This window comes from Physella acuta, unplaced genomic scaffold (genome assembly GCF_028476545.2).
Source record: "Physella acuta isolate Inbredline_101_S28 unplaced genomic scaffold, ASM2847654v3 ptg000118l, whole genome shotgun sequence".
Classification (NCBI taxonomy): domain Eukaryota; kingdom Metazoa; phylum Mollusca; class Gastropoda; family Physidae; genus Physella; species Physella acuta.
This window is the reverse complement of record NW_026731638.1, coordinates 433,389-445,332: the sequence shown is the minus strand read 5'-3', so window position 1 is coordinate 445,332 and position 11,944 is coordinate 433,389. Positions and strand designations below refer to the sequence as shown.

General features: G+C 37.0%; 1 protein-coding gene across 1 annotated transcript; it reads left to right on the top strand.

Annotated features, from left to right (window-relative positions):
* Positions 1-1,245: 1,245 nt before the first annotated feature.
* LOC131934795 (skin secretory protein xP2-like) lies at positions 1,246-11,440 on the top strand. The gene is made up of 2 exons (XM_059290925.1): positions 1,246-1,353; positions 10,333-11,440. The coding sequence occupies exon 2, from the start codon at positions 10,358-10,360 to the stop codon at positions 11,027-11,029; it is 672 nt and encodes a 223-aa protein (XP_059146908.1). The 5' UTR covers positions 1,246-1,353; positions 10,333-10,357; the 3' UTR covers positions 11,030-11,440.
* Positions 11,441-11,944: the final 504 nt, after the last annotated feature.

The window sequence follows — 11,944 nt, the reverse complement described above, 5'->3', positions numbered from 1 at the left end:
GTACGCTGGCCAGTACAGAAAACAAAACACAATTTTGGGAAATTTTATTATCGAATATCGGTGTAATATTTTAAACAATATACTTTTACAAAGATTACTTTATGTGTAATGTGTATGCTTTAAATTCAATTTGCTTTGTATTGTTAATTTATAATAAAATACGTTTACCAGTATGCCATTATTTAGTATGACCTTTTTTTAAAAAAAAGGTAACAACAGAAGAAGCCAGTTTTATGAATTTGACATTTTTGAATGATCATCCGAGAAAATATGTCAATAAAAAAATGCCCCCTGCACTATAAATGGGTTGAAATTTAATTACATGGTTCACGACAAATCTACACATTTACAGACATTGTGAAGTAAATCAAAAGCTTATGAAAATAAAAATGTTTCTCAGCGGGAACAGTAATAGACGCTATGAACTTGGTCATGTCCTCTAACCTAGATCGAGTCCATGAATGCAGTTCAAGTTTAAAGGTGAAGGACAGGGGTGTTCATTTTTTATAGCACATCGGACAAAACCACTCGAGCATGACTGGTGTCAGTGGCGTAGCTAGATCGGGTGTCACCCGGTGCGGCACCTCATGGTGTCACCCCCCTCCCCACTTTTTAGTTCTGTAAATTTTGCTGTTGATATCACCCCTCGCCTCCTTCCCCGGTAATTTTTTAAACTGTTTACATTTAATACTAATGATGTTTACCTATAGTCGCTTGTTATTAGTTCAATATAGCTGGGTGTAGCATTATTGGCTCTACAGTTTGCGTGTTTACGTTATAGTGTCATCCCCCTCCCCTTGTCGGGATCGTCATTATGTACTTAAAATACTTTTAAATTATAATTAACCATTCATTGAACTGGCAAACTACATATTTATTCTATAGTCTTTCAATTTTTTTGACTTGGTGTCACCCCCCCCCCCCCCAAATGGTGTTACCCGGTGCGATCCGCACACCCCCGCCGCAGCCTCGCGACGCCCCTGATTGGCGTTAGTAGGTTTAAACGCTATTTGTTACTTTAAAGAATTATAGAAATATCTACATATAGAATATAGATTATAGAAATCTATGAAATAAAACCGTAACAAAGCAGTATTGTGTTCATTCATTGAACCATTCTTACGGCAGAAATGTTTTCAAAATGAATCAAATCTTTACTCTCCCTACATATATCAACACAAACACCCAAAAACTGAATGACATGAGAAAACCCACTAGCACCATTATTGAACGACGCAACGTGTTCATTAGTGCGCCAGTCAAGAATGTTCAATGTCAACAATCTAACGGACGTGAAGATTGGAGGGGTAGCCATCTTCACGTAAAATTTGGGATATTAAAAAATACATTGCGGTAACTGTTCACATGTTTTATAATACAAATAGGTGTATCTAGGTTTGTTTATCGGTTCTGTTGGTTACTCAAGCATGAAGTGTGTTGGGTGGTAAACAATACTCTAGAGAGTAGGCCTACCTTTTTTTACTAACTTTCATTTCTCTGTCTAGACTCCAGACTTACCCGCGAAATTCCGACCAGTTGTATCGGAAGCCCAAATTGATATAAACACTGAATAAATTAGATGCTTTGTTACTATTTTAAAGAATATTAAAAATGTCCTTTGCAAAGTAGCCAAAAATTTTTTGGTGCTTTTATGCGCACACTATTAGTGTTCATTTGGTGCGAAACATAATAATGGTGAGAGTGTGACAATATACTTTATCTGTCTATGGACCGTTGATTTATTATGTATTACATCTAATGATAGATCTAGTGTAATATAAGATGGGAAGCTTATGGTGCTAGGGTGGCAGTATATTTCATCTGTCTATGGGCTGTTGATTTATATATTACATGTCGTACAGAGGCGTAGCGAGGTGGGGGGGGGGGGGGGGGGGGCGGGGGTGCGGACCGCACCGGGTGACACCATTTAGGGGGGTGACACCAAGGCAAAAAAAGCAAAATATATAGAGAAAAACTTGAGGGGGGGTGCAAATCGACAGTTCGAGTGGGGGGGGGTGCAAATCGAAAATTTGAAGGTTTGTCCCCGGGAAGGGTCGCTACGCCTCTGGGAGGGGGGGGTGTGACACCATTAAGTGCTGCAACGGGTGACACCCGACCTCGCTATGCCACAGAAGTCGTATAACATAAGCTGTGAAACTTAAGGTGCTAGGTTTACATTATATATTTCATCTGTCTATGGGTCGATGATTTATATATAACATGTCGTATAACATAAGCTGTGAAACTTAAGGTGCTAGATTTACATTATATATTTCATCTGTCTATGGGTCGATGATTTATATATAACATGTCGTATAACATAAGATGGGAAACTTATGGTGCTAGGGTGACATTATATATCATCTGTCTATGGGCCATTGATTTATATATCACATCTTATGTATTATAACATAAGCTGGAGAACTTATGGTGACATATTGTGACAGTATACTTCATGTCCATGGGCCTTTGATTTATATATCATATCTAATAAATTTAAACTGATTAAGTATACAATAACTTTAGGAATTCTTACAAAAGAAACTTGAATACAATATTTGCCTTGCTTTCTAATATTTCACGTAAGATAAAACGCGTATTTTAATTTTTTTTATATTTATTTTAATTAATAATTTTTATTTTTTTTATTTTTCTAAAATGAATAAAAACATCCAATTTACATCGCTGGTTGGCATTGCCTGCTAGTTCGCTTTAGTGCATGGGTTCCCAAACTATATCGTGAAGGGCTTTAATGGGCGTCGCTAACTGGTAGACTTAACTAAACAAAAAAATTATTGTAATGGAATAGAGAAGCCATAATGTTTACTTTGCATAGTTGTTATCAGTCATGAGTCTATGAAACCTTTAAAACTAAAACGTCATTCTGAGACGAGTCATTCGAAACATATCAGGAGTTCTTTTGTCGGCATGAAGCTAGTTGCTAACGTCTGTGACTCGATCGAACAGGAAGTTTTCACCAAGGAAACACAGCATTAGTGCAACCACCTTATAAAGTCATTAGATATTGCCAATAAAAAAAAGTCATACAATAGGAGAAAATATCATCAAACCCTGCTTGTTAAAGATTTTGAAATTAGTTCTTTGGTATTCCAGTGCAGTGAAGATGCAACAAATAGCTCTGTCTAATAATACTATTCAGCGGGCGTATAGCATACAAGTCCGTAGATGTTAAATAACAAATTTTGAATGAAGTCAAACTTTCACCATTATTTGTTTTCAAGTTCGTGTTCACGATTGGTTGTCTTTGTTAAATATATGCATTCAGATGGTATCAAAGATGAGTTTCTACTACAAAATGTGAAGATATTATTGAGAAAATAAATACGTTTTTTATGAAACTGGAGGATTAAAATGGAAAAACGTCTGTAGGATTTGTACCGATGGTGCGCCATCTATGCTAGGTAAAAATCGGGCTTTCAGAAATAAGTAAAATATTTAGCTCTCCAATCAGGGGGAATTCACTGTATGATTCAACGGTAAGCCCTCACCATCAAGACACTTCCGAATACATTGCAATTGTCACCTAATTCGATAATCAATGTCGTAAATTAGTTTAAATCTCGAGCCCTAAGCACCCGTCTGTTTAAAGAACTGTGCAAAGACATGAATTATGATCACTGGGTTCTGCTCTTCTACAATACAGTAAGCTGGCTGTCAAAAGGAAATGTGAATTATGTTTTTGATTAGAAATATGAAATAAAGTTGTTCTTGGTAGTGCAAAGTAATCAAGCCCTTTTGATATAATTTAACGACAAAGAGTGGTTAAAGAGAGTATCATACCTAGCAGGGAAAATGAACGAATATTATTTCTTTTCATGATAATCGCCGGATATTTTTAACAAAGCTGAACTATTGTCGAATAAACATACATTTAGGAAAGATTGCCATCTTTTAGAAACCCTGCAGTGTGGTAGAATGTGATATAAGTAAACGTTTGAAAGCGTAGATTTCTGGGCATCTTGAATCTTTTGAAAACAAACTGCGGCGTTATTTCACTGTGCTGAAAGAAGAAACTGACACATAATCCATTCTCTGTGTCCTTTGATGTTGCCAGCATTCCCGATGAAAAGCAAAGTGACTTCTTTGATATGCGGAATGATTCCGTTCAACGTACCGTTAAAACACTCTCACACAATATGTGTGTAGTATGCACCATTCATACCCTATTGTGACATTGTTGCCTTTCGTGTTTTAATTCCTTTTGTGTCTACATATCTTTGCGAGAGTGTATTTTCAACACTACTCCAATTTAAAACAAAACAAAGAAAGAAAACCTCAACCGCGAATTTTGAGGCTAGTTTCATGCAGTTTCACCCATCGCGTAAACACAGTTATAAAAATTAATTGAAAATAAAGTAAAACTAGACATTCTTACTTTAATATTTATTAATTTCCTTACTAATTTCGACTTTTATTTCTCTGGGTGTTGCGGGTTACTTACTATTTATAAAAAGGGTCGCAACTCGAAAAAGTTTGGGAACCCATGCTATAGTAGTACAGCTTTGATCATCAATTTGTGAGAACAAGTACACATTTGAAATGTAGCAATATAGTATTCCTACTTTTTTTAGATGTTTTTTAATAGTACAGCTTTGATCATCAGATTATGAGTACTAATACAAATTTAAAATATAGTAATGTAGTATGATGTAGTAAGATGTTCTATAGTAGTATAGCTTTGATCATCAGATTAAAAGTACTAATACACATTTGAAATACGGTAATGTAGTATTTCTACCCTTTTTTTAAAGATGTTCTTTACTAGTATAGCTTTGACCATAGCTTATGAGTACTAATACAAATTTGAAATATATAATATAGTATTCCTACTTTTTAAAAAAGATGTTCTTTAGTAGTATAGCTATGATCATCAGCTAATAAGGACTAATACACATTTGAAATACAGTAATATAGTATTCCTACTGTTTTTAGATGTTCTTTCGAGCCTAAAATATGGTTTATGTATATATGATACAAAAGTCTAATTTAAAGGTGTTTTCAAACTAAACAATTAAACAATGAATTAAATGTTAAATATATGAGAGGAGGTGGAGGGTTTAAACCCCATATTTTTTTTTCTATTTTCAAAGAAACTTTGACTTGAGCTGAGGTACCTGAAATTGCATACGCTTTTTCGATATTATAACAAAAATATACTACATTATTTTGTGTTCATTTGTACAATTTAAGTGAGATACACACCGGATAGTTTTTTTAGTTATTACTCTAGCGAGTACTAAATATAGTTAGTCTTCTTTCGACTCTAGTTAGTATTATGTCCATTGAAAAATTATTACTTTAGAACGCTACCTCTCCAACATAGAGCCCGGATGAAATGTTTGTTTATATTTTTTGAAAAGAATAAACAATCGAAGTAACACTCTTTTTGTTACCCTCGGGGATTGAACTGAGACCTCAGGATTTATCAAATGGTTTCGTTTTTTTGTGTGTTAAATATTTTACAATAAGGGGTGGTCATTATCGGTCAGTTTTTAGCTCTTGGCGAGGATGGTGAGGGTAACCGATAGTTGTTTTTTTTTTTTAATATGACGGAGTAAATTACCGAGGTCCATGCCAAAAGTTAGTCACAGGAACAAAACAGTACCCTATAAATACTTTTTTTGACATTTTGCTTAGTTTTTCGTAAATAATTACAACGAGCCGACCCGCGGTGTATCATACGCTGCTATTTAGTTGTTGTTTTTCTACTTTTCCGTAATTCATAATTTGTGAATTCGACAGTACCAATGCTGCCACTGAAAATATTTGCTTTAAAACACTAAACCCTCCTCCCCCCCCCCCCGTGAAATCAGCCTCTTAGTTATCTCCTCTAAGTTTAAAATCGTTTCAAACTAAATTATCTGCCCCTAATAACCGTTACCGAACCCGGCTCTACGATTGTAAAATGTAAACATTAGCGTGAACCACAGCTCACCAGACCATGTGAAGGGGGGGTGGGGGTGGTAGCGACAGAGAGGAAGAGAGGGGATTGTAAGGCGCGCTTGCAGCTTGTTTTCTAACGACTCCCAGAAGAGAATTATATATATAGATGTTCATATACGCAAGATTTTCTCAAAAGCGACCAGTTTTTTGGTATCCTTGGGCATTGGTCTAAAACAGTGGTCGGCAATCTTTTGAAGCGGAAGAGCCAAAAGTTACAATTTTCAAAATTTCCCTGGTTTTAAAGAGCCACTAACATTTTTTTAAATTTAAAATATATTTATTTAAAAAAATGGATTTGTTGTTTAAAATAATTAGCTTTATTTATGAAATAATATTTATTCCTATAAAAACATACGCTTGTTTCGCCAGAATAATTAAACTAGTTATCAAAAAATAAAAATATAGCACTTAAGAAGCAGTTAACTTTTTTTTCTTTCTTTACGGACATCACCGGCTCAGGGGATGTCTCTCTAGGCTACAGGACATTACCCCCCCCCCCCTGGATATTCCCTCCCACCGGACATTTCCCCCCCCCCCCCCGGACATTTCCCCCCATACATTTCCCCCCGTATTTACCCTCCCCCCCCAGGAACAATTACACTCCCGTCAATTACCCCCCCCCCACACACACACACCATCCAACAAGATAGAATCCTGATTCTAACTCCAAATCTATACATATATATATATTACCTTAAACCTAACCTTAAAACAAAGATGAAAAACTTAACAATTTACCTCACCCTAAAATAAACCCAAACCCAACTCATTCATTTAAGCCTAACCCTGATCCTAACACTCACCTTAGCCCTAGCCCTTGTCCTAGCCCGAACCCTAGCCCTAGCCCTAGCCCTAGCTGAACCTTAAGCTATGACCCGGGGGGGGGGGGGGGGGTAATGTCCTACTTGGTGGGGGGTAATTGACAGGGGGGTAATTAGTCGGTGGGTAATGACGGGGGTGGGGGGTGTAATGCCCTGTTCCCGTCTCCCATTAGCCAGGCATGCCTCAACACGGCAAACTCGCTGACCAACTGGCTTGGATATCGGTTTGATTACCGTGTATCGTAAATTTTGACCTTTGGTTCTCACCAGGCTTATCTTCCACCCCACTAAACTCGTACCCCACCGTCCAGTACCCGGCTCAACAGTAGAAAGCTAATAACTAAATAAACTACATTACTCACGTTAATGATTACTGACAGATAAGGAAATGCATTCTGAATAAAATATCATTTCCCATTTGACGTTATGTGATAAGGTCGGCACTTGGGCAGTGGCAGACATGGCATTGTTGTCACGTGTCTGTCGCCAGCACGGCTGTGGGGCTGGGCCTGGTGCCCAAGCGGCTGTCCGTATACTTTCTACTGCACCTTTTCTCACTCACTGTTCTTTAATGAGTTGTTTCTTCTGTTTAAACTTGTGTTTCTTTGCAGTATAATTTTTGTTATGAGTTTTGAAAATGAAATAATATAAATAATAGTATTTGTGCACGGAACTGGAATGCCGCATCTTGACATCAAAAGAGCCACATGCGGCTCGTAAGCCGCATGTTGCCGACCCCTGGTCTGGAAGCTCACAAAATATTAGAGGGAGTTGAATTTAAGATAATTTTCCATATATATTATGCTTATCTAAGGAGGTGGTCACTCGCAGTTGGTATTTAGCCCTCGACGAGAGCATATATTCTAACGGGCAAGTTTTCCATATTGCCGAATAAATTACTACGGCCAGATCCATGGAATACATTACCGAAGTCCATTGAATAAATTACCGAAGTCCATTGAATAAATTATCGAAGTCCATTGAATAAATTACCGAAGTCCATTGAATAAATTATCGAAGTCCATGGAATAAATTACCGAAGTCCATTGAATAAATTATCGAAGTCCATTGAATAAATTACCGAAGTCCATTGAATAAATTATCGAAGTCCATTGAATAAATTACCGAAGTCCATTGAATAAATTACCGAAGTCCATTGAATAAATTACCGTTCCATTGAATAAATTATCGAAGTCCATTGAATAAATTACCGTTCCATTGAATAAGTTATAGAAGTCCACTGAATAAATTACCGAAGTCCATTGAATAAATTACCGAAGTCCAAATAAATAAATTACCGAAGTGCATGGAATAAATTATCGAAGTCCACGGAAAAAAAAATAGCTTTATGTACAGAGATTAAATGCTGTAAAAATTTTCAGATATTCACTTCATTTTTACAAAAGTTTCTATAAGGAAATATGCGTCTAGCCATCCTTCACCCCTTGAGTGAATTTTTCACAAAAGTTACTTCAGTTTATTTTTTCGTTACCCTCGTGAGTTGCTCTGCGAGCTCAGGAATTATCAGAGGGTTTCGACGTGGGGAATTTTTTTTTTCGATATAAATCTCATATATACCGCGGCCAGTCTCTTTCGATTTCCTCTCATTCGTCGAGCTTTTTGCCGATGTGTATTTTACTCCCGTGTTTGTACTAGCCCCACGGGAGTGTGGGTTAACTTTGAAGCACCTGCTGCACTGACAAGTGCACTAACCAGCATTGGACCAATATTATGTATAGACGTATTAAAAATAGAAAGCCAATTATTTTCTAACAAAAAATATATGAAACAATAAATATATACCCCCGGAGCAGTCCCCCTCTGTCAATTACCCCCCCCACCCCCCACCAAGTTAGAATTAGAATCCTAACTCTAACTCAGATTCTATACCTATATATTACCTTGACCCTTACCTTAAGAAAAAGACCAAAACCTAATCATTCACCCCAGCCTTAAAACTTAACACAATACCAACGCTAGACTTTTGTTTAAGCCTAACCTTGACCATAACACTAACCCTAATCCTAGCCCTGGCCCTCACCCTAACCCTAGCTGTACCTAGCTCCGACCAGGAGTGGGTAATGTCCTATTGGGCGGGGGGGGGGGGGGGTAATTGACAAGGGGGTAATGTCGGCGGGGGGGGGGAATGTCCGGTGGGTAATTGAGTAACGTGGGGGTAATGCCCTGTTCCTGTAAATACATTTACTTAAAAATTTAAGAAGTGACTTAACCTTTTCTTTTGGTTGGATGTTATTTTATTATTTTTACTTGGCTTAAGTCCTTCTTTCTAAAATATTTGGATAAATAAAATTATTTCCTTAAAACTAGCCGACCCTTTTAATTAACGCAAAAGATAAAGTTATGAAATGGTTACTGTAGTCCTTACAAGTACACGTTTTGATAATATAAAATTGTGTCAATGTTTGTGGTAAGGATGTTGCCACATTAAATAGATATATACACTGAAACTGTTGAGTCCAAAGCAATACCAAAATAAATGCTACACATTTTAGTTAGAGAAGAGTAACATGTCTTAATTTTTTTTCATCTGAAAAGGATTTTCCTTTGTATGTTTGTTACGAAATACAGACAAACTTGAATTAGTTTTGAATTAGTTTTGTATGCTCTTTAGAATGGATGGATTAGTATGGGAGAAATATACATGTTCCCATTACATAGTTTTATAATCGTGTGCGGGATATTAGAACTAACGTGGTTTTAAAAACTTGATTACATGGTTTGTGTTGGACTTAACTAGAAAATTGACTTTTTTTTTAGTCTTTTCCGTAACTAAAAGTAATTACCAATAGTATTTTATTTTCCAATTTTTTCAATGATTATTCTAAGATTACATAACTAGGTTAAGCGTTTTAGCTTTATTTTAAACATTTACCGACGAATTTGTTTACTAAAAATTTAAAAAAAAGGGGATTTTCAGTAAAAATAATCAAGGTTTTCTACACAGCTGATCAAAGTTTGTCTTACTAAATTAGAAAAAAAATGAAGTTATAGTTTCGGGTTGATCTACATACATAGAATTGCCTCTTTAAACAAACGCAGTATTTTCAATTTCTCTGCATTTGCAATTCAACATATTCAACGTCTATATAGGGGTTCGCGTGGTCGAGTCGCTAAACCGAAAAGGCTCGAGTTCGAACCCTCTGGGTTCGTCAACCACTCTTCAAATATGAAACAACTGCTGCCTTGTAGTTTGTTCTAGGCTGGACAAAGGCTATGGAAGCAAATCAAAAAAGAAGAGCAGGCTGAAATCGGAGTCAATGGCCTCAATGGCGCTTAAACAGTTGACACGTAAACTTAATTGTGCTGGAGGGACCTCCTTCAAACACTAAAATTAAGAACGAAGAACATAAAGAATGTCTATATCTCTTCCAGGCATATGTTCTTTTTGTTTTAAATTATTTTAGGTGCTTTCTAACATTAGACCACGCATTTGCATACAGCACGAGCTAAAACAAAAAGTGTTGCTTTTTTTTTCTTTATGAAAGTAAAAACAAAACTTAATTGTATGCCTATTTAATGTTTGCAGACACGGGGTAAAAAAGACATCCATAATGGAACCGAATGTGCGTAAACCATGCAACTGCCACACAGTGCGCTCACCGTGTGATAGCAAGCCCGTTGAGTCAACGAAACCATCGCCTGCTGATCCAAAGCCAACACCTCCTGAGTCTGAGGTTCTGCCCAAAACACAAACCCCAGCCGAACCAGCACCAGCTCCCGTTGAACCAGCACCATCAGAAGTTGATCCCGCACCACCAGCCACTGAGGCACCAGCTCCCGTTGAAGAAGCGCCAGCTCCCGTTGAAGAAGCCCCAGCTCCCGTTGAAGAAGCACCCGCTCCCGTTGAAGAAGCACCAGCTCCCGTTGAAGAAGCACCAGCTCCAGTTGATGAACCCCCACCTCTCGTTGAAGAAGCGCCAGCTCCCGTTGAAGAAGCACCAGCTCCCGAAGCACCAGCTCCCGTTGAAGAGGCACCAGCTCCCGTTGAAGAAGCCCCAGCTCCCGTTGAAGAAGCACCAGCTCCTGCTGAAGAAGCGCCAGCTCCCGCTGAAGAAGCACCAGCTCCCGCTGAAGAAGCACCAATTGAAAATGTGGCCACCCCAACAAGCAATGTGATACTGGCTCCTGTTGAGCCGACCCCACAAGACTCAGACAAGGAGGATGATGACAAGAAAGAAAAAATGTTTCATAATATGTGCCCGGATCCTACCGGTTGTCACTAATTATTCTGCAAGCATTTTTCCCCGACCTCCGGAAATAGTTTCAGTCTTTGAGTCTCATACTTGATAGTTTCAGTCCTTGGGTTTCATGCTTGATAGTTTCACTCCTTGGGTTTCATACTTGATAGTTTCAGCCCTTGGGTTTCATACTTGATAGTTTCACTCCTTGGGTTTCATACTTGGTGGTTTTAGTCTATAACTCGAACTTAGTTAAAGTTTGTCGTTTTCTTCTTTCTGACAGTGATTTAAAAAAAAAATAGGGCGTCGAAATTTAAACATCTTTTACTCAAACCGTTTGTTTATAACTTGATACATAGGTCAAGAGCCGATGACAAAACAATGAAATGTAAAATTATTTTTTTTTTAAATAATAAAATAGCATTAATTAAATTATTGATTGTCCCGCAAATATCACTTGATTGTTGTGGATTATTTTTCGTGCATCTTTTTTGCTGTGTGAATTGATTTGGTGAAAATGTAACAAGTATTAAATTAAAAAAAAAAACAACAACAATAGAAAAAAAAACCATTTAAGGTAACAAAATTGTGTATAAGCACTATTTTGTATTATATTGTTTTTTTTTTTTTTAACTGGTTAAAACTACTTTTAAAATCAAATAGGTTTAGTATTATTTTCCTTAGTAAAACATCTAATTAAGATTACGACAAAGTGTGTGTATTAAAGTAAGGGGTGTTTAGGTAGTCTTTTGTCTACTCCGCCCCCCTCCCACACACACACACACAACTAGCCCCTCACACATAACACTCACAACATGATCATGTCACACCGAAGAGTAAATTACTGAACGGGTTTCATGAATTTGTATTCCTTGTTTAAAACGATGTTGTTGTTTTTTGTTGTTTTTTTTTTACTTTCTCATATATACGAAGTATAGAGAAAGTATTGTAATCGTTTTA

Bases quoted from the DNA above. Each gene is read 5' to 3' on its own strand.
- LOC131934795 (XM_059290925.1), top strand. From the start codon at position 10,358: ATGGAACCGAATGTGCGTAAACCATGCAACTGCCACACAGTGCGCTCA.